Raw genomic sequence first — 23162 nt, forward strand, 5'->3', positions numbered from 1 at the left:
GATGCAATATGAAAATGTCAATTCATATTATCATCTTTATGATACACCTTTATTTTGAAAATAAGGCATGAGACTAATAAACATGTGATGCATCATTCTAAAATTAGAATGCAGGTTGATTGAAATGCTTGCTTGTAAGAGCTTAAAAATAAAATGGTCAATTATATTTAGTTTTCTTCTGAGTTGATATCAATGCAAATATTAATGCTAGATGACCAGATAATTTTGCATCATATCGCTCGCAAATAGTAAAACTTTGTTAAATCGGCACATATATCATCAAAGAAATCTATATATTGTGAAAAAGATGGAGATTTACACCACTATTGTTTACAATTTCACCTTCTTCCCCCTTTTAAAATGGACTGTTCAGCTTTAAAGGGGCCATGACAACAAACTTCATTTTTCTGAGGTTTTGGGGGTATAGTATGGTGTGTTGTGAACTAATGAGGCCGTGTTAATATCAAAACTGAATACCAAAGGACCTGCTCAGGCGTGGTCAGCTTTGTTAACATAACAAATTAACAAAAATCACAAACTGAAAGGACAATTGGATTCATGCAATCTCTACCTGTGGCTCCTCAGCAGCTTCATAAACAAGATAGCGCAGCATGATGTAATGATTATCTGGAGTTTGGGGGTTTTAACCAGAAATTACCAAAAATAAAAATCCTGACATCATTGCAACTGTGTAACTTCTTAAATAATCAATCCCCACTCTCATTTTCATAGCAACGCAGCATTCAGCAACCTGTGCGATAAACCAAAGGCATCTTTATGTGATCATTTTGAATTTCCCAAAAGGTTACAGGAGGTTAGAAGCAGAGTGAAAAGCAGTTCCAACGTTTCATAAACAAACTGCAGTGACTTTCTCAGTACAAAACCTCTCAAAATAATCTCCAGCTACAAACTTATTTAGAAACAACTTTATTCTAAACTTCAATAGATACAATGAAATGACAAGGCATTGAATCAAAATGGCAACAGGGTGACTTCCCCAAAACACCCACCCAATCCCGAGATATGACAGCTGGTTTAAGAGTTTTGCATTTCCTGTCAAACAGTTACCGTTTTCTGGAATATAAGGCCACCGAAGACTCTTTCCCCCTAAAATTATTTCCTTCAGACAGTGTCGAGTCTTTTGGAAGAGTTCGCCACGTTGCATTTCCACTTTGCATTCACAGAAATACAAATATGAGCGGCTAAATTACAAACGGGGGGGGGGGGGGAATTAAACAGTTGGCCCGGGCGATGAGATTCATAAGTCCTTCCCCCAGTGAAGGCCGTCTGCTTCTCTTGTCCCCGCTGAAGGTCTCCCAAAGCGAACAATGTTTGACCTTTCTTTAGAGACTGGTGTCGTCTCTTAACGTCAAGGGAGCTCCTTCATCCCATCGTTCGTATAAAGTAAAAAAATAAGGAGGTCATGTTAAGTGCATATGTACTTTTCCCGACTCGCTCCCCTCCTGCCTTGCAGTCCGTCGTAAACTCATCACAAGCAACGTTTCAGGGCGATGAGAGGATCAAACGGCGAGACTACAGGCCTATAGACTGCAGGGTTTGTCTCTCAGCGTTGTTGAGGTGGTTTGAAAACATGCTGTAACATGGCTGCTGTGCGAACTGTGTCAGAAAGTCTGACAGGTACGCCTGAGGAAGGAGAGAGAGAGAGAGGGGAGGGGGATTTTAAGTTAAAACTCCACAAATAATAATAGAATTCTATTTATTCATACAGAAATGAAAATTGCACACGACCAAAAAAAAAAAAATCCTGTGTTAACACAATTTTAATTTATAAATGTTCTTTTGCAGATTTAAATTTCCAGAATTTTCCGTCAGTTTTAGGGCCGATTTAAGGTTTAAATACAACATTTCATTATTATCATTATTTGTGGGATTATTATAATTAGTGGATTAGGGCTGGACGATAACTCAATAACGATATATATCAATCCATAGACGTATATCGATGATAGAACAAAAAAAGTCAATAAAAAGTTCAACAGAATAAAAGTTTTCCTTCCTTTAGCATTCTAGCCTATCATGTAGGTTAATACTACCGTCACTACATTCTCCCAACCAATCACAACTCAGATCCAGAAATGCTCCGTCACCAAGCCCCGCCCCCTTCAAATGGTTCAGAGAGCAAGTGCTTTTTTTTTTTTTTTTTTTTAAACTTGCAGTTTTGGTAAAAAGTTGGTTGAATAAAAGGTTGAGTTGGAATTCAGTGTTTGTGTGTTCTGTATCTAAAAATAGGTTGCTAAGCAACAGTATAAAATGACCAGGGCTGAATTTAAAGTATATGTATAATCTGACCCAATCTGTATAATATGATTGAATTTGACTTTGTAAAGTGCCTTGAGATGACATGTTTCATGAATTGGCACTATATAAATAAAATTGAATTCAATTGAATGTATTGAATTTGTAGATAATTATCTATAGCGATCAATATTATTTCTATTTTATCAATATACTTTTTTTCCTATATCGTCCAGCCATAGGATGGATGAGGAGATGGTGGGACAGAAGTACAACCGCACAGATGGAGGAGAGGCTAGATAGGCAGGTGAAATAATACAAATAAGATAAGAAGTGAGCATTTACCTGCAGATCGATCTGATAAATGGGGTCCTTCAAGGCATCTGGATCATCTTCCTCATCATCCTCGTAATAATCGTCGTCTGTGACAATAATACGAGTAGTGAGAATGTAAATTCAGGTAAAAGAAGTAGAACCGAGACGCTCCGCGGAAATGCTTTACCATATTTGTTCGATGAAATCAGATCGGAGAGCAGCTGCCCCGCTAACCCTTCGTCCTCCTCTTCATCGTCTACCTCCTCCTCCTCCTGGTCGTCCCACATCCCGCTGGAATCTGAGGCAAAACGAAATAAATAAATAAGACGACTGAAGATGTAAAATGTAAGTCTGTACGGGGTGCTTAAACTGGGTCTGCTGTCAGTAAACGTCTCTCCTGGAGACGCAGGAACGGCCACCTTCATCGTTTCTCCTCACCTTGGCTCCAGTCGGCGGCGTTGGCCCGGCTGGCGTTGGCTTCCACCACGGTCGACAGCTCGTTGATGATCAGTTTGAAGATCTTCACAAGTAAAGGAATGTTCGTCCAGCGCTCTGGGTCTTAAAGTCAAAACAAAACACATTTTTTTATTTTATTTTATTTTATGTGGTCAGTAAGATTTAAAGATATGGCATGAAATCTCATTCTTAATAAAATCGCTTTTACTTTTGGCAGATTTGGAGCGAGTGCGAATGCCGTCTTCGGGGCCGTAGATTTCTTCCCCCTTAACCACGATGTCCTGGAGCCGCTTGTCGTCGGCGTTGATGCCGTGCTGCAGGAGCTTGCACAGCGCCACCGTGCTGCCAGAATAAAGTACAAAGGAGAGCGTTTGTGGGAGGAACGGTAAAATAAGTGAAGGTACAACACCATTCGGTCCTACTAGATCGGCTCGGGTGGTTAGATTGGCTCGGGGGTCCTGCGCTTCCCGATGACGTCATTAATATGGCAACTCCACTCAAACAAACTACATTACGCCCGCGGTCTCCATTCGTTACAAATCAATTTTATTTTGTTAATTTACGGTTATTTTCCAGTAACTTAATCGAGGCATGAAAACTTTTAACATCATTTTGGAATGCTTCTGTGGTAGTTTGACAATTTAATCGGTAATTTTGCAAGATCTTAAGTTACATTGTAAGAGAAATTTCCTTCCTCCAATAAAAAAAAAAAAAAAAAAAAAAAAAAGTTGTGAAGGGAAACTAAGCCATAAATTCTTTTTCATTTTTAATAAAAGTCTGTAGCCATTTTAATTTTATCACGGCATTCATCACTTTAAAATCAATAACGTTTATTCCTCCTTTTTCTACTGATATTACAATGTTGTTTTTTCTGATCCCATGTTTTTTATTATTCCAGATGGAATTGTGACAATATTCTTCCAAAAATTGAGCCAACTGTCAAATATTTGTTGATTTTGGCTTGAATATTTGTTCTATAATTTCTAGTGTGGTCCTTGTTAATCATTATACCTAAATATTTTACCTCATTTTTATAAATTAAAGTGGGTTGATTATTTTGAATTGCTAAGATTTCACATTTTTCTATGTTCATCTTTAAGCCTGAAGCTTTTAAGAAAAAAGAAAGCGCTAAATTAACTAAATAAAATGGATTCGTTACAAATTCAGACCGCGGGCTCAATGTAGTTTGTTTGAGTGGTGTTGCCATAATGTGACGTCATCGGGAGGCGCAGGGACCATGGAGAATTTCTTTGTAAAATTGTCCGTTTACAAACCGCAATCCCGCTCTCGAATAAAACCTACACTCCGCTATAATTACTTTAGTAAGTTGTCCAGACCAATCACAATGTTTTTCATAATTGTGCAAAAGTTAAACCGATCATGTATAGTGATGTCATCAGAAGGCGCAGGGCCCCGAGTCGATCTGGTACCTACACCGGCTGCAATTAAAAACACAAGACCTACGCAGGGAAAAAAAAGTAACGCTGTCTGACCTGACTTTCCCCTCGTACTGCCCGTAGAACAGGTGCTGCCGGCTCATCCACTCCGTCATGACGAACTCCAGGGCGGGCTTCCCCGTCGGACCCGGCAGGCTGCACAAAAACTCCAGCAGTGGCTCCAGCTGGGAGTGAACCAGGTGGGCGAATACCATGATGAGAGACTGCGGGACGATGAGACGGGAGACGACGGGAAATAAAGAAACCAGGAGACCAGACAGAGGATACCTACTACATCTATACTGGTGCGTCTCAGTCAATGAGAACATCATCAAAAAGTCCATTTCTCTCAGTAATTTAATTATAAGAAAGTGAAACGTTTACTGCACACAGGATATTTCACACGTTTATATCTGGTAATTTGGATAATTATGGCTTATATGTAAAGGATTTTAGAGATAATTCAAACAACGATCTGTGCAAAAACAGAAGACTGCTGCCTTGGTGAGGTTAACCCGGAAACAAATAACCAGAAAACAACTTTATCAGGGTCGTCCTCAGGGAGGGCGAGACACAGACGGCGTCTTACCCGGCAACGGAAAGCTGAGCGGTGGGGAGACGTTTGGGAGAAAGAAGGGAACGAAAAGAATCTTGAGAGCGTTTTAAAGCAAAAGGCCATTAAAAGTTTGGCTGATACTTATAAGTTGTGAACCGTAGCCACAGTCAGGCCTTCAGGAGCAACTAGACCCAGATGTATCCATGAGACGAGCTGAAACTGGTCCATTCCTTGTGTTAAAAAAAAAAAAAAAATAGAGTGACTAAAAGATTTCTTCTTTTGGGGGGGGGGGCAAAATAAAGTTTGCATTTGATTTAAAAAACAATTTCCAAGAATCCAAGCTGTCTGAGGTCAGGACTGAAGTCCTCAGTCGGTGATAATTTAGGGAGCCAGTGGGGACAAGTCCAAAGTCAGCGCAGCTGCCTAAGAGGACATTTCAGAGAACTTTGTGCTTCCTGCTGCTGACTAGCTTCATGGAAACGCTGATTTCATTTTGCCCTCACCTGCTTTAATGCCCACTGCGATTAACTGCACAGCCAACTCACCCTGAACCAAGCCTCACATGGACTGGAGGATTGTCAAAAGGTAGATGAGAGCCAACAGACAAACATAAAGATGAGATGAGCGATAAAGACCAACACCACAGATGGGCTTCCTCTACACCTGAGCTGACGCACACACTGCTCACCTCCACGCCGACCACATACTGAGTCTATATGTTGTACAATACATGAAAATTCTTCACAGTATGCTGGTATTAATGTACCAGAAATGATTGTCTTTATACATTTTGTGGACCATTTTTCAGACCAACGTAACTTTTGGTTTTCATTTCAAGCCATAATCAAGATCAGCAGAAAAAAAAAAAAAAACACGTGAAATATTTTCCTCAGTGATATCAATCAAAGTATGAGTTTCCCCTTTTTCAACCCAACGACTGGAACCCCCCATTTTACTTTAATGAAATTATGATTCACTGAGATCAAGCTGCGCAGACACCCCCCCCCCCCCTCCTCCCTACCTGCATGACGCTCAGCGCCTCGGCTTGCTGCATTTTGCTCAGAATGGCTCGGAGGATGTGGTCCAGCTGGTCTCCGAGCTCGGTTCCGGCCCGGGAGATCAGCGTGGACACCAGCCTCCCCACGAAGACGGCCGTGGACTCGGAGGTGCGCGGGTCCAGCAGCTGGTTGACCACCTGCATGACGTACCACAGGCCGCTGTTGCCCTGCTCGTCCCGCCACTGGGCGATCTGCTCCAGGGCCACAGAGACGTACGCTCGCAGACACTCGCCTCCGTTCTGAAACAACAAAAACGCGTCGGTTCAAAGGTCCGGCACGGTTCTGGTTTTGCGAAGTCGAAGCTTTGGAGCTTTGGTTACCTGCATGACGGTGTGGTCGTCGGTGCGTAAGGTGCACTGTGCCACCACGGGGAAAGCCTGACACACCAACAGCTCTGACAGAGGAGGCTTTGTGTTTCGCACCACGGTGGCCAAGATCTCTATGGAGTTCTGCAGACAGAAATGAATGAGTGCAACTCCAGGGAAACAAGATTACCTTCATTTAGAGATGGAAAAAAAAATGCCAATACAGAAATACAACTCAAGCTTTTGCCTTCGAGTCTGACAAGAAGAACTGGGAAAGACTGGTCTGACGTTTGAGGAAGTGATGAAACAAAACACTACAAAAACAGAACTAAAAATAAGTAAAATTTTCTGAAAATTAGTGTATCTGTTCTTGATTTAAGCAGGTAAATAAGGTGATCTGCCGATAGAATAAGATTTTTGCACTTAAAATAGGAACAATTTATCTCCATCTTCTTATTTCAAGTGCAGGATGTCTAATTATCTTAATTTAGGGGTCAAAATACTCACTCCATTGGCAAATGATCTTATTTACCTGCTCAAATCAAGAACAAAAACACTATGTTTAGGAACATTTTGCTTATTTTTAGATCCGTTTTTGCCGTGCAGGACAGAAGTAAATAAAAGAGTGAATAATCTCTACAATATGTGGTGCTTACAGCACAGAGTCCAGAGGGGATCTTATCAGGTGGCGCCTGCATGATGCTGATCAGCGTGGGGATGAGGCGCATCTGCATGGGTCCCTGGCAGCCTTCGATCTGCGCCAGCTCCTTAAAGATGTCCTGGGCCAGGGACGCCACCACGGGGTCTGAGGAGAACAGACGTTAAAAACGGCCTGAAAACGACGATCGCGTTTCTTTTTCCTCCCTAAAACGTATTAGATTAGATCTGCTCGTCAGTCTGCGGTTAGAAAGGACACCATGGCGCTAACATGAGGTGTTACCTGAAACAAGGGAGCGGACTATCACACTTCTTAAAAAACTTAAATCAACGTTCAAAAGATGTGGGTTTTTCACAGCCAGAAATGAGATTTACATGGAGAAAAGCTAGATGTAGGCAATCAATAACAGCTGAACGGAGGAAGACGAGGTTGCAGTGGGCTAAGGAAAGCAGCTGTGGACTGTAGCTGGCTGGATGAAAGCCCTTATTCAGTGATGAATGGGGAGAGGTGCTGATGGTGGTTTGGTACCGTTCCAATGAGAATATAAATATAATATAATATAAAGAAATCTCCACAGTCAATGATAATATGGGGCTGCAAGCAGCTAAAGACAACGGGGAGATGGCTGCCATTACGTCTTCAATAAATGCCCAAATTTACATTTTCTTATCCTATTAATTGAAATGATGTGTGTGAGGACGATGAAATAATTTTTCAAGTTCATAATGCATCTTGCCATAGAGAAGAAAAAAAAAACACTGTGAAAGCAATCCGTGAAGAAAGACACGCGAGGTCAATGTAATGGTCTGCAAATAGTCTGAATCTCAATCCAAACAAAAATCTGTGATGGAGGTTGGAGAAAGACGGTCCATGACAAACTTCCAAAGCTGATCTGGCAAAAAGCAACAAGTGAAAGTTGGATGCGGATTGATGGAGACTACCGCTTGTCATTCATTAAGTCCATGCCTCAGAGACTGAGGCTGTTCTAAAAGCCAGAGGTGGTGCAACAAAGTACTGTGGAGGTGTGTGTCTCTGTCTTAGGCTACGTTCACACTGCAGCCTGAAGTGACCAATTCCGATTTTTTTTGCCCATAGGCGACCTGGATCTGATCTTTTCATGACAGTCTGAACAACACAGATCTGATCTTTCCAAATGCGACCTGTGTCTGTACGGCCAGGTCACATTCATCCGACCTGTACGTCATCAGGGTTTCCCGCAGCGCTATCTTGGCGTGCGTGAATGGCATGGAAAAAACAGATGGATACCCCCGCTCCGCGAGTCGGTCCGCGGAAAACGTGTCGCCCCCCCCCCCCCCCGCGAGTCGGTCCGCGGAAAACGTGTCGTCCAACCCCCCCCCCGCTCGGCGAATCGGTCCGCCTCGCATAAGCAAATTCCTGCGGGAAACACTGCGTCATTGATACTTGACAAACGTCACTAACGGTGGACCTGGCTATGCCAAAGAGGTTGACTATTGTGCGGTAACAAACACCTGTTGCAAGTCAATACAGCCCCACGACAACGCATTTACTCACAGCTATGGCCGCCGAAGATGTGTGTTTTTACGTGAGAGCGCTAAAGAGAACCGTTCAGACACATAAAGGTTGCCTTTGTCATTCAAAAATTATGAATGAAGTCCGTATCAGTAAAGCCGCTCACATCGCTAAAATTTGGCTCTCATCCTTTTCGATCTTCTTAAAAAGATTGCGTTGGTAATGCGCTGGCTCCGGTTGGAGAATTACGTAAAGAACGTAAAATACGCTGCAGCATTACGATCCATGTTTACTTCCGCCAACAATGAGGACGCTTGCTACGTATGACGTCATCACGTCCTCTACTGTGCATGCGGGACGCTTAGGTGTATGAATGCATTAAGTTCACACAGGAGATCACATACAAGTCGCATATATTTGGAAATGTGAACGGACACGCAAAAAAAATCTGATTTCACAAAAAAAAAAAAAAAAAAGAATTGAGCATCAAGGCCTTCAGTGTGAACGTAGCCTTAGCTTATGATTCCATAAGATTTTCTTCTGCTTGAGCTAAAAATTTGACTCCGATAGCCACAATGTTTCTCTTACAGCCGGAAAGTTGTCACTCAAAATGACTGCAGTTTTGTGTCAAGTCTGCTTTCTTTCAACAAAATTAAACAAGTGAGATTGGCGACTCTATCGTTTTTCCCTTCTAAAAAAGGCCTAAAACAGGATAAAAACCGAATGTGAAGGAGTGACTGCTGGCTTCACAGGAAGAAGGTGCGACAAGGTAGGATTTTGGGCCAAAGGGCTGCAGAAGTACCGTTGTTATATTTGAGGAAAATGGCGATTGTGAGCGGGCAGATCTTATTCTCGGCGCTGGTGGTGAAGGCCGGGTCCACGGTGCAGACGATGCACAGCGTCTCCATGACGAGTGTCAGCACCTCTGAGCTGAACTGTGCAGCCAGCTGGACCAGACCCTCCAATATGCTGGGGAGGAAAGGCTGGAGGACGTGCGTGCTCTCCGACAGCTTCAACTGATCACAGTACCTGAAAAACAGAAAAACAACACGGATAAAGACCTGACAGAGCTACAGACCCCTGCAGCTTCTTCCAGTTGCATTGGACGCATACATTTCAGGGATATTAAAACAGGCCAACACAAGGGAGTGCATTTCTGTTAAGTGGCAGAAAATATTATAAGTAAAATCTGCAGTTTGGACACCCTGGGTTTATCTTTAAGGCAACTTTCCCTGCAGCTTCTAACAATTAAGACCTAATCCCGCTTCATAATGTGTGTCGGGGCTTAAAAATCGCCTTTCACAGTCGCTCTCCATCAAATCTGACTGAGCTTCAGGTATTTTGCAAACAAATGTGTAAAATTCAGTCTCCAGATGTGCAAAGCTGGCAGATGTTCGCCAAGAGATGCAGCAGCAATTTCTGTGGAAGGTGGTCGTACAAAGCGCTGATTAAATAAAAACACTGGACACTAGTCTGGATAAAATAAAACACCTATAGAGCCACACATCACCTTGTGTTGGTCCACCACATAAAATACCAGCAAACTACCCTGAACTTCATAGATGTTGGGTACACTGCAAAAACTAAATTAAAAATAAGAAACATTTACTTGAAATGAGTGCATTTATCCTTGATTTGAGCAGGTGAATAAGATGATTTGCCAATGACATAAGATTTTTGCATTTAAAATAGGAACAACTCATCTCCATCATCTTATTTCAAGTGCAGTATATCCAATCATCTTATTTTAGGGATCAAAATACTCATTCTACTGGCAGATTATCTCATTTACCTGCTCAAATCAAGGACAAACCCGCTAATTTCAAGAAGTTTTTACTTATTTTTAGTTCTGTTTTTGTAGTGTATAAGCAAAAAAAATAAAATAAAGTGAAGAAGCTCAAGAGTCTGAGAAGTTCTGCACGGTGCGGTCCGCTCAGCTGGAGATGCTACGCTAACATTGTTAGAAGCTAGTCCAGAACGGCGGGCCGCTCACCCCCAGATGGCCCTGACCGCCGAGATGCGGACGGACGGCGGCTGGCTGTCATGGAGGCCGCTAACCGTGGCCTGGAGAAACTGCTGGATGAGCTCAGGAGACATGGCGGCCGTGAAGCGACTGGCCGCCCACAGGGCCCGGCCGAGGAGGAACGGAGACGCCGCTGGGAACGAGAAAACAACGGGTTCTACTGAAAACAGGAGGCAACTTCTGAGTCCGTTGAAATCTTTTTTTTTTTAAAAGCGTGTGTTTTTGTGCAGGGTTTGTAAACTTCAGCCGTGCGTCTCACCGGTCAAGTTGAGATCGGCGAGGATGACGCCGGCCAGGAAACCGTGCATGTCGAACTGGATTCGTCCGTTCTTCACGTTCTCCGTGATGATGGTCTTGACTGAGCCGAGGGCCAACATGCAGGCCTCGTGAATCTTCCACCTGGTTTGGAAAGCAAAATAATAATAAAAAAAATAAAAAAACGAGAGCCTGAACAGCAGATCTCCTTGTTCTGCCTCTTCAGACTAAGCCCAGCAACTTAAATCAAGACATCCTAGGGCTGGACAATATAGGAGAAAAAAAAGCATATTGATAAAACAGAAATCGTATTGATCGATATAGATAATAACTCAACCCTTTATTCAACCAACTTTTTACCAAAACTGCAAGTATTTAAAAGATTTTAAAAAACTCTTTGAGGGGCTTGGTGACGGCGCATTTCTGGGTCTGAGTTGTGATTGGTTGGGAGGATGTAATGACTGTAATATTAACCTGCATGGCTAGAATGCAAAAGGAAGGAAAACTGTTTTATTGAATTTTTTATCGACCCTTTTTCCTATCATCGATACACGTCTATAGATCCATATATATATCTTTAATGAATTATCGTCCAGCCCCAGACATCCTGTTAATAAAAGCCATTTGACCTTCTGTCTGAGAGCCTGATCTCTCCTCACCAGTGCTCATTGCCGCTGTTCCTAGCTTGCTCCGCCTCGTGGAGGTGTCTGGTTGCAGCTGCTGCCAGCGCCGCTGCACTCTCATTCTGAAACTCTGCAGCTACAGCCTGCAACAGCAGAAAGAAATAGGCTTTTGCACCATCACACATACACACACATACACACACCTGCATAAGCTTCCAGAGCAGTCCTTTAAGTCACACTTAGTGCACCATCAAGCTCTACTCTCATCCCCACCGAGTAAAGAGTGTTGCTATGGACCTCAGCCGTGTTTTATCTAACGCTCACCAGCAGCAGGTCCTGAGCAGAGATCCTGACGGAGTAGGAGAACGTGTCGTCGTCTTCGTCCTCCACGAACTGCTGAGGGTTCGCCGTCCACACTTTAACCTGAGCACAGGGGGGGCGATTCGTCAAGAAAAACTCATTTCTGACAGCTGCGACCGTGCGGCGGCGGCAGCAGCGGCGTCTCCTCACCTGGTCCTCGGTGATCTGCATGTAGAGGATGTTGTAGTAGATGAGCTCGGGCAGAGCCTTCCTCACGGTGCTCTTGAACTTGCTGTTCTCCAGCAGCGTGTGGACGAACTCAAAGATGCTGAAGACCAGATTCTCGAACCCCAGAACCTCGCCTTGGAATGAGAGTCGAGAACAAAAATGAACGCATATAAAAAGCGCCACTACAGAAGGGAAAATGGAAAGGAGAGAGTGGAGGTGAACGCTGCTCACCGTCCGAGTCGACGGGGTCGTCCACTTCCTCAGTGTAGTTGACTTCTGTTCTCACATAAGTGAATTCAAAGCTAAGGAACAATCGCTTGATTTCAGGCTTTGTCACAGACTCAACATATTAATTATCATCAACTGATTTAATATTACATGATGAAAATGTGACAAAGAGATTAAACCATTTTGGCAGCAAAATGTGTCGTTAATCAGTATAATGCTGGCGGCTTGAGGGATATAAAGCTGCACTTTCAGTCAGTGTATTCCAGACGATGGGCAATATCTGCTGCATAGACGACACCATCGGTTTTGGGAAGTTCTTCACTAAAGCCGTTACCGCCTGTGGAAACAAAACGCGGAAACAAGTTTAAGCCGTGTTGTAGGAACAATAAGAACAACAAACATTTTAAAGATATCTTTCTTCTAGCAGTTACAAAACATCTCAGTTTATGACTTGGGACCGATGGCGTCCCCGGGCCCCACCAGATGTCGCTGTGGAGCTCTATGTTCACAATAATCAGTGGGACAGGATCGTTCTTTAAGAGCAATATTGTAAAAAAAAAAAAAAAAAAAAAAAAAAAAAGACTGATTCCTTTACTAATAAAATTCTGTTAGAAAAATTTGTGTCTATATATCAATACTGACACGCTCAGTGGGCTAAATCCTCTTGAGGCGCTTTGTTATTGGGCCCAGCCCCCAACGTTTGTTTAAATAAATCCCAGTGCGCTTGTCCACCACGCTCTCAGTAGACAAATCCTACGGCCCTGAGCTCAAATCGTCCAATCAAAATGCTTGAACGTTACGTTTACGTTCTGCCGGATAGTGTGTGACCATCTAGGCAAGGCAGATTTATTTGTAAAGCAGAGTTCAGTGCAAGGACAATGCTTTACATCGTTAAATCATTGGAAAATAAAAGTGGAATAAAAACAAGTAAAATGTAGAAAAAGTTACACAAAATAAAACATAAGAAAAGGGAAACTAAAAAAGGGGGTTTTCACTCACTAATTTAATTTTTTTGTAATGTCATTGTTTGAATGTGTGTCTATGTGTTTTGACTGATATTGTATTTTGTGATCTTGTGTTTTTTGTATTGTCCCTGCCTCAGGACGACAGATGTAAATTAGCAACTATACTATAATCTGGCTCATTTACAATCTGTACAGGAGTATAAGATTGTTCATTAATGTGCACTGTCTTGATTAAATAAATAAATAAACAAATAAATAAACAAACAAACAATAAAAAGCAAATATTATTCTAGTGTTGGTTGTCCTTGCTGGCTCACTGAAGGATTGCTGTGAGTCTTTTCTGTTCAATAAATGAACAATATGAGCGAGCCTTTATAATTTTATGTACAACAATTAAATGACATTTAGCTTATATAAAATGTATTTTCTAGTGTGTTATTTTATCTGTTTAATTTACAACTGATCAAAGTCAGGTTGTATTCATCAGAAATGAGTTGCTGCTAACAGGTGACATAACTTATCCTGCCAGAGACGCCACTGCTGCTGCTGCTCGGGACTCTGCGTCTCTCCAATCAACTAGTTGATCAACGTGTGACCCTCAGAGCCGCTCACCTTCAGGACTTCCATCTTGAGGCCGCTGTCAGACGAAGGCCCATCAGGCATCTGCAGAGCCTGCACGAACGCTTCAGTAAACTGCTGCACCACCGGGAAGATCAGGGCTTTAGCTGCGCCCTGAATCCAAAATACACAGCGGCGTTATCAACTCACATAAAACACAGATTTATGGTGGTAACGACTGCAACGCTAGAAATAGGCAAAGTGAATTAAGCATCATGACGGGAGAACTGTTCAAACATTTCCATGAGCTGCAAAATCTAGGGATTGGCAAAGGTTTTAGCAATATGGATGCACAAAAGGACTGCTAGGATGCAAGATTTGTATAAAAAAAATATATTGTAAGTGCCATGTTAAGTAAAGATTGTGTGCGCCAATAATATATTTGGCCAGTTAGACTCTACTTTCACTGCAGATCGCGGCCGGGCCGCACTTGTGGATTATTAGAGGCCAAGATGAAGATGAAGAGCAGTGAGCAGACTGCGATGGAAGAAGTTGGTTATCATAACATTCAGAAGCAGTATCTATTTTACATGCTTTCCTGACATCGTGCCGTCTACTATTGAGGTAAACAGTTGGATTATAAACCACACATTGAGAAAAATCCTCTCATAGATTTAATGACCGTATTTTTCGGACTATAAGTCGCAGTTTTTTTTCATAGTTTGGCCGGGGGTGCGACTTATACTCTGGAGCGACTTATGTGTGAAATTATTACACATTTTTACCGGTATATCATTACACCTGTTATTTTCACACCAAACCACAAGAGGGCGCTCTAGGCCTGTGTTGAATCAGACGTAAGCGACGTAGAAGCGGAAGTGCCGCATCTTCTACCTCCGGAGTTATTTGAAAGTGACACAGAGGATGAAGATTTCACTGGATTTTAGTTATTTGGAGTGACACGGGCGCTTTGGTTAACTTCTTCGCATGTTATTTATGCTATAGTTATCTGAATAGCTTTTAATATGTTAACATACCAGGCACGTTCTCAGTTGTGTCATGTAGCGTAAGCTAACCGTACAAATATTCAGCCTGTTGTTGCCTCCGTTTTATTTTTATTTAAAATAGCGTTTCAAGATGTTGTTCTTGATGTTGTATATTGTCAAATAAATTTCCCCCAAAAATGCGACTTATACTCCAGTGCGACTTATATATGTTTTTTCCTTCTTTATTATGCATTTTATGGCTGGTGCGACTTGTAGTCCGGAAAATACGGTAAGTCCTCCGACTTGAAAAACAACCGCAGGGATTTACATCATTCAACCGACGGGAGGAGAATAAAAACATCAAAACTTCTTCCTTGTTTCATGGATGAGAGAAAAATACAACTTGGTTTGATGATGCTGACATTACGAGCTTTAAAGCACCAATCAGAAGTTGGTAAAACGAAGGACTGGATTACTTAGAAAACCGAGAACATCTCCACGAGAGGCAGATTGTACTCTTGGGGAAAAGAAATGCCTTTTAACAAACTAATGAGGCTTCAAGTAGTTGGGAAACTGACTTTAGGAAAAAACAAAGTCAAAGTGAGTCTGAATTGACTGAAATATTTGCCACCTAAACGCTTCAGATACAGAAAAATTACGGCGTGTATTAGAAACCCGGATCTTGAAACGGATTTGTCGCGCGTCGGGTGCGGATGTTTGCTTCACCTTTTCAAGCTCTTCAATAGCACAGATGAGGTTAGCACATGTGGTGAAGATCTCCACGGCTCTGGAACGGGTACGGATGCTGTAAACCTGCAATTATTCACAAAGGGGGGAGGGACAAGGCAATCAGTGCCAGAATCTGTGAGCAGAGAGGAGCACAAAATCCCACAAAACACAGACGCACGATCAACACCCAGAACCGGTCATTTTTTAACGTATCGTTAAATATTCATTATTTATTTAACCAGTGTTCATTTCCATCTTGTTACAGCTTGTTTCTGTGTTTTAGGAGGCAGAAATATCGATTATCAGCCATTAAATATAATATACATTACATATCATTAATATCGGAATTTGATACTGGCCCAAATTTTCCTATCGGTGCATCGCTAAAATAAATGGGTTTATTTTTCCCGATTTAACGAGCGGTTCATTGTGCTGCAGATCACAAAGCGTGTCGCAGTACCTCAGCCATGGTGAAGATTTTGTACATTTCAGGTAAGATGACTGGAGCCACCAGCGGCATCTGAGTATCGGTCACCTCTCGAGTGAACTCTGGAAAAGAGGGCATTGAAGATAAAATTTAGACACAAGAAAACAGGGGGAAAAAAATTCAAAATACAATCTAAATAATTCATCAATTTGCAACAATTAGCATAAACTATGCAGTAATAGTGTGTGAGGAACTGAGAACTACTCTTCCATGGAGGGTTTAGCTTACGCCAAAGCTCGGTCGTAGGCTGTCCAAACACTTACTATAGTTATTTTAAAATATTTCAAGTACATTGACGTCTGATGAAAGCGACGTCCAGCATAAAAAATCAGTGGATGGATACAGAAACATGCAATTAGCCTGAACTCTCACGTTTAATAGGATTTCACCACTGATCGTATAAAACTAGAGCAAGCTGGGCTACGGCTGTATAAATAATCAACATAGATAAATATATATAAATAGTTTGTTATTTACCCGTGAGGACCCTCATGGCCCCGTGAACAGCGTTCACATCCCCACTGACCAGCATCTCCATCAGCAGGGTGAAGAGCTGCGGCCACGCCTCGGGCCAGTCCCAGTGGGCGATGGCCGACACGGCGTAGGCCACGCTGGAGCGCACTTTGCTGATGGACTCCCGCAGGCCGCTGGGCAGCAGCTCCCTGATGGCCGCTTTGGCCTGACGGGACACAACGGGGTCAGGTCAGACAAGGTCTAAGCCGTAAAACTTTATTTCCTAGTAGATATCACTTTCTTTTTTTTCTTTCTTTTTTTATGAATTTGGGCTTTTAGACCCACTCTCCAGAAGAAGGAAGACCACCAAACCAATAAAAAGTCATACACGTCTTATCCAGCGTTTTAGTAGACTTGATTTAAAACATTCTGCCTGCAACGTTTCTTTATTTCTTTAAGTTGTAATTTTAATTATTGCAGGAAGTCCCTTTTTTGTGTGCCTTTTGACTAAAGCAACCCTCTAGACGCTTTCTAGCCTCTTTAGTCCGGTGTAGGAGTCTTTACCAAAGCGAGGGAAACTTTTAGTGGCGCCATTGTTCACATGATGCAAATGATCACGACACATGTCGAGTTAAATTAGGATATTTTTTTTATTAAGTCCTTTATATGTCCAGCATGTAATCACTTCTAAACTACTTCTAGACCAGGCGTCTGCATCCAGTGGCTCCAAGTGAACCTTCTGCTGCGGCTTTTAATAGCTTTAGCTAAAATTGACAAACTAATGTCTTTAAAATACAGATATAATAATAAATGTATGTTTTAGCTTTTTTTTTATTTTTTTTTTAAATCACATGTTCATTTAAATGAATGTCCACAACAGATTGACATTAAAAGTACTGGACAAGTAATAATCTTTAGACCTATTTTTCTTGTAATTACACTGGAAACTATCATAATTTTCCACAAATTTCAATGCCCTTAAAAAAAAAGATCTTTTTACTGCAAACATTTCTTTCTTTATTTAAAACCCAAAACAAGAAATAAATTGGTGGTTCTTTAAAAAAGAATCACAAGAAATGTAATTCATTTTCGATCAGCCAGATACTGTAAGATTTATAAATGTAATTAAATGTAAATGTAATTAAAATATTACATTTATAAAAAATTATAAAAAAAAATTCAGGCTCAAAACGAGTTTTATTCAGCGGGACTTTGGATTGTAACCACTGCAGAGCTCTGGGTTACACTCTTTACTATTTTAAAGACAACTAGACGCTATACCTTCTATAATTTTAATCTAAATGATGCAATAAGAACATTTCTGTTTTTACGCCATGAAAGCATCTCTTCCTGTCGTCTTCGGGGGCCGCTGCCCCAGACTCTGATTTTGTCCTAATGCTGCTTGCAGAGGAGGAAGTGGGCTGACCTGCAGCAGCTGAATCCAGGAATGAAGGTTTACCTGGTCTGTGGTTTCAGGAGGCCTGAACTTCTCTGAGTGGGCGCACCAGTGTGTCTCCACATACTGCTTCAGGATGACAGACGCCAGCTGCAAACACAAACCCAACCTCTGTTAAGCCGGAAAAGCAGCAGATCGTCACCGGCACAGGAAACGGGATCAGTGTCCCGATCTTAAGCGGCCTGCGGGTGTCACTGGACTCACCTGACGGATGGCGAGCGCTCCCTGAGGGTTAACCGTAAGCTCTGCCAGGTGAACGCCGAACTCTGGAAGATCAAATGTTATAACGATAAGTTTTACTTATTCTAGGAAGAGACCAAGTTAGTTTCAAGGAATGTTAAACTGGGAATATTTATCTTAATATTGCGGTTTAATGCGATTATTTTTTTCAGTTTAATCTATCTTGTGTTTTTAAACATACACAAACAACAAATCAATCTGTTTCATCGCTGTGCAGATCAGGTGCTAAAAGAGCCGCTGCGTCTCAACTCGGAGCAGAAATTATTGCGTTCTGCCTTCGATATATTTCAACCTAAATTGCGATTCGATTTGGACTTTTCTCCGCATTAAACACAAGCAACAAAAATGGCCTCTAGATAAAGATGTTTGTAAACAAGGACTATTTAAAACAAGAACTTTTAATGTTTTTATTAATCAGAATATTATTCAAGAGAATATCTTTTAATTGACTTGGACATCAGTCCTCGTTGAACATAAGGTGTAACCAACAAACAAGTCTATGTATTAAACAGTCTGACCGCTACTTAATTCTGTGGTGAGATTCCTGAAAGTTTTTGGTAAAACAGTATGATTATATAAACTCTAAAACAAGTAATAAAATTGGATTATCTCACTGCTGCAACTGTCTTTCCTTCCATGTGAAGGAAAACCCACTTTAAACAAATTTAAACACCTAAAGGACGCGTCTGATTCATTAATTGTTACATAGCCAAAAACTGCAGACCTCAGCGATTTGGAAATTGCATTTTTTTTTAAATTGCGATTAATTGTGCAGCCCTAATGCGTACCCAAATCACTGGACGGACACTCTGCAGCAACAAGCTGGTCAAAGCCCTGAAATCGGTGCCTAGAGCGAGCCGGCCGGGTTCCACCCAGGAATGGCCGGAAAGCAGAAGGAGAGATTAAAAAGGCAGAGTTCAGCCTCCGCACGGACACGGTCAGCTCTACCTCCAGCTGGCTTTGACCAAGAGTGACATCAGGCGCCAGAAGACAATGTTAGTGCTGACAATCCTGCAGAGCCGCTGCCTTAGAGAGAGGGGCCAGCGGAAAGGGCCGCAACGCTCGCTGACGGCGCGCTCAATTCACTCTCGGGCCGCGGCGCGATTACCGCGGGACAATAGGCGCTTCAGGGTTAGCTGCAGCCGCTCTGCAGACGCTGACAAACGGGCCGGCGTCCTAAATAAAGACGTGTAAACATTTTAAATGGAATAAATGTATGTCATCCTAAAAGCAGAGGGCTCGAAACAAAAGTGAGTACATCTCCAAGTAAAAACATCCTAATTTTGTCCAATTAACCCTTTTCCCTGCGGGGGGCGACCCGTCGGCGTTCAGACCGAAGGCCGCACACTTCCGCCGCCCCAGAGGGAAGCTTTGGTTCCTGAACCAAAGGCCTGGAGAAAATTCGCTGGATGAGGTGAAAAGAACATAGAAACAGGACTCCGGATCATCTAGAGAGATTGAGATAAATTTTGACGGTCCCCGCTCCCTCTCTCTCTCTGTGTGCTTCCGCCTTGTGAAATGTTGCGGGAGACGTCCTCGTTCTGCCCCGTTGGTAGTGGGAGTTACCGGCAGCCGAGCCGGCAATTAATAAACCCACCGGGACTTTGCTAGAAAAAAAAAAAAAATAACACCAAAAGGATTTATTTTATGGCTTTTTCTATACCAGGATAATTAATAGACAGTACTGATTTCAGCCAAAAAAATAAAACAAAAAATACCCTCATCAAATTAATTAAAAATGTATACAAATAAAAAAAGACTGAACTTTAATTTCATTTTAAAACATATCTGGTGGTAAAGTTCATCTTGCACACATTTAAATCATCTCGGGATCTGAAACGTGAAGATTTCCTCCTCTGGTCCTTATGATGCAGGAAGCTGGGAGTACCCCCCCTCCTCTGAAAAGCCCACTTCGCGGGAGAATCTGTCAAAAGGATCTGAATGGCTGATTTAACCTCTGATGGATACGGGTTGAAGAGCCGGGTTTAAGAGATTAGGAGCAGCAATTTGGGTAATTTTATAACAGATATCAACTAATTCTGTTTATTTGAACTCCAGCTCCTGTGGCTGAGCTCCACAGATTCTCCACCCTGAAGTTAGCCTCTGAACCGCACACTTCTTTTTTTTTTTTTGTAAATCAACCTGGACAACATCTGATCCGCCAAACCTGAACCAAACTATGGCAACAGATAGTAGCTTTTTAATACATTTGAGTGTAAAAAAAAAGCCTGATAATAGCAGTTATTTGACAAATCAGGCACAGATTTAATTATTCTACACAGATTACAGGTTGGGAAACCAGTATTTTACATTTAAAGGGCCATTTTGACACTTGGAGCACCTCAAATCGGTTGCAGCCAGACTCAACCTGGTTATTCTACACTGGCTGCAGTGATTTAGAAATATATAATGGAATTAGGCTGGACCTTTCATCGCCTTTTATAAAAGATAAATAAGAGGTTTTTTTTCTGATCATTGAATCATTTTAGCCCTGCTTGAAAATCAACATAATGTGAGTGAATTAGATTTAAATAACCCCACTCTGATTACAGATTTGTGAAGCCCTAATTCTAATTTTAGAAACACAAGCAGGGGAGATTTCCTTTTATTTTGGCCGTTTAGTCCACCTCAGATGTATGTGGTCAGGCTAGAACATATCGTGGGGCTTTCCAAGCTTTATTCTACAAAAAGCAAAACACACAGCTGTGGTTTCATTTCATCCTGGGCATTTGGGTTGAAAATCACAATAATAAGCCACAGTATATACAGTGATAGCAGATTAATTAAATAGCTTGGAGTTTGAAAACCCTTCATTCTCATTTTTTGGGGTGTGGGAAAAAAGGTAAATTCAATGTCCTTCTGACATTTGGACGAGTCTTTTCCATAATTAGGCTCAAGAATGCTGTGGCTTATAAATCTTGTGGACCAGAAGCTGTAAAGCATGGAATGCTTCAAAAATGAAATAAAATAATAAAAATGAAATTAAAATAAAATGTTTATAAAATTACAAACCTGCTTTTTTTTTTTTTAAGAATCCGTAATCAAACCAGACAATCTGTGAGGATCAGAGCTGATTAAACGGAGTTCTTCTTAAAAACGGTGCAGTGCGCCTTTAACGAAGAGCGACGCTGGAGCTCCAACCTGACACCAACTTCAGCCCCGTCCCCATGTGCCCGGACCCCGGGCAGCTAGGGCAGCGCTAATCACCACACTTCTACAGCCGCTAGCTGGGGGCCCCTAAACCTCATGTTAGGCAAAAAAATAACTAAAAACACCGACAAGCCCGAGGAAGAACAGCCATATCCACCAGCTCCTCTTCCAACTCCTCCTGACATGGCCTAACGTTAGCTAGAGGAGTCGGTCCAGCTACCGCTCCGGGTGTTAGCTTAGAAGCCCTGAATAAACCAGCCGCCAGCAGTAATAAAATAAGTTTAAACGCAGAAGGAAGGGATGGATGTCGGTGACCCGCCGGTGTAGTTTGTAGCCCGGCCGCCTCTCACCTTCTGTCACCTCCAGCACTTTGATCTGCTCCTCGGCGGCGGCGCGCACTTCTTGCACCGGAGACAGGATGGCGGTGAGCGTCTCGATCAGAGCCTCCTTCAGTCCTTGCTGCACGGGTCCGAGAGCCGAGGCGGCCCGAGCGTCACCCGCCGCGCTCATGCCTGCTTTGTCTGCGCTCGCTGCCGGCTACGGAGGGTTCAGATACCCGGGGAGGAGCGGAGCCGCGGAGCGCGCCAATGCATGGAAAAATCGGAGGCGGGGCTATGTCGAAGGAAGCGTACTTCTTCTTCTTCTGCTGCTGCTTTTTGGAATTTTTGGCGGGTGGCATCAAACGCTAAGACGAACTGTCGCCACCTACTGGGCTGGAGTGCGAGTTACAGTATCTGGTTGATCGAAAATGAAGGGGATTGACATTTAGCAACAAAAAAGCTGTTAAACTAATCTAAAGTTAGTTCTAAATCTACACAATCTACAGAATTAGCATGAATATATATATATATATATATATATATATATATATATATATATATATATATATATATATATATATATATATATATATATATATATATATACATACATTTTCAAACGCACTTTATCCCATATGGGGCCGTGAGGGGTGTTGGTACCTATCTCTAGCTGTCAATGGGCGAGAGGCGAGTCACCAGTCTCCAGTCTATTCATTGTTATATATATATATATATATATATATATATATATATATATATATATATTTAAGTAGAGGGAAAGAGATTTATTTGACAGGGACAGTGTACATTCATTAGCATTGCTGCAAATGCACCACCATTATCCAAAAGGCCATTTTTTATTCATTGTCTCTGGACATATCTTACAATTGTATACCTAAAAAAAAAAACAACACCAATAAGAAGTTTACAGTACCACAATACAAATATAGAAAGCAGCAAAACAGATCTAACTTTTAATTCAAATCCTGTTGATAAATACAGTGTACAGGTTTGCTATAATACATACATTCTTGTATCCTGTTTCAATAGACAATTTAATAAATGCTTTATCTTTTCATGTTTAACCAATACCTTGTTCATCTTTGATGTCTCCATCCCATTTTTCCTTAATCTTTGTTTTAATTTTTCTCAACTCACTCTACTGTTTCCAAGTCCATACCACACTCACATTAACCTGTCAGATGGTTACCCATCAAATGGAAAGCTTTATTTAATCCTGTATGTCCTAATTGGAACCTTGTTATAACTGCTTCTTCTTTTCGATTTTCTCTAGTTATTTTCATTTTCCCTTGTATTTGAAACAAGTAGCAACTTTAGACTCCTCCTGCCAAAGCCGCTGCCATTCAGATCTTACTTAATAGTAGATTTTACTGCAGATTTGCTGATTGCAATTATTGTCGTTCTATTTTGTTTTAGACCGTTTAGCTAGACTATCTGCACATGATCCTTCCCCTCTATTTCCTTAAAATCAGGCACCCACCTACATTTCTTACACCTGGTCTGGCATTCTGTTAGCTGTGACATCATCCAGGGAAGACAGATCACCCGCTATATAACGTAGAACAGATTCCTAGATCAATGTGTGCTTCTGTGCTTGTTTGTCTCTCTT

At 41.9% G+C, this 23162-nt stretch overlaps 1 protein-coding gene across 1 annotated transcript; it reads right to left on the reverse strand.

The window, feature by feature from the left end:
• Positions 1 to 910: 910 nt before the first annotated feature.
• Positions 911 to 21841, reverse strand: ipo9 (importin 9). The gene is made up of 24 exons (XM_012876613.3): positions 21563 to 21841; positions 18027 to 18088; positions 17826 to 17912; positions 16391 to 16592; positions 15887 to 15975; positions 15424 to 15510; positions 13766 to 13885; positions 12425 to 12525; positions 12192 to 12250; positions 11943 to 12094; positions 11757 to 11855; positions 11469 to 11575; positions 10814 to 10953; positions 10525 to 10687; positions 9334 to 9560; positions 7039 to 7187; positions 6398 to 6526; positions 6041 to 6316; positions 4521 to 4687; positions 3236 to 3369; positions 3010 to 3129; positions 2759 to 2869; positions 2602 to 2678; positions 911 to 1644 (listed from the first exon to the last, which is right to left on the reverse strand). The coding sequence occupies exons 1-24, from the start codon at positions 21720 to 21722 to the stop codon at positions 1534 to 1536; spliced, it is 3129 nt and encodes a 1042-aa protein (XP_012732067.2). The 5' UTR covers positions 21723 to 21841; the 3' UTR covers positions 911 to 1533.
• Positions 21842 to 23162: the final 1321 nt, after the last annotated feature.

The sequence above is a fragment of the Fundulus heteroclitus genome, chromosome 20 (genome assembly GCF_011125445.2).
Source record: "Fundulus heteroclitus isolate FHET01 chromosome 20, MU-UCD_Fhet_4.1, whole genome shotgun sequence".
NCBI lineage: Eukaryota > Metazoa > Chordata > Actinopteri > Cyprinodontiformes > Fundulidae > Fundulus > Fundulus heteroclitus.

Excerpts from the sequence above, each read along its gene's own strand:
- ipo9 (XM_012876613.3), bottom strand. The coding sequence starts at position 21,722 with ATGAGCGCGGCGGGTGACGCTCGGGCCGCCTCGGCTCTCGGACCCGTG. Across the intron at positions 6,317-6,397 it reads ACGACCACACCGTCATGCAG|AACGGAGGCGAGTGTCTGCG; the intron begins GTAACCAAAGCT and ends TTGTTGTTTCAG. Across the intron at positions 3,370-4,520 it reads CAGTACGAGGGGAAAGTCAG|CACGGTGGCGCTGTGCAAGC; the intron begins GTCAGACAGCGT and ends TTATTCTGGCAG.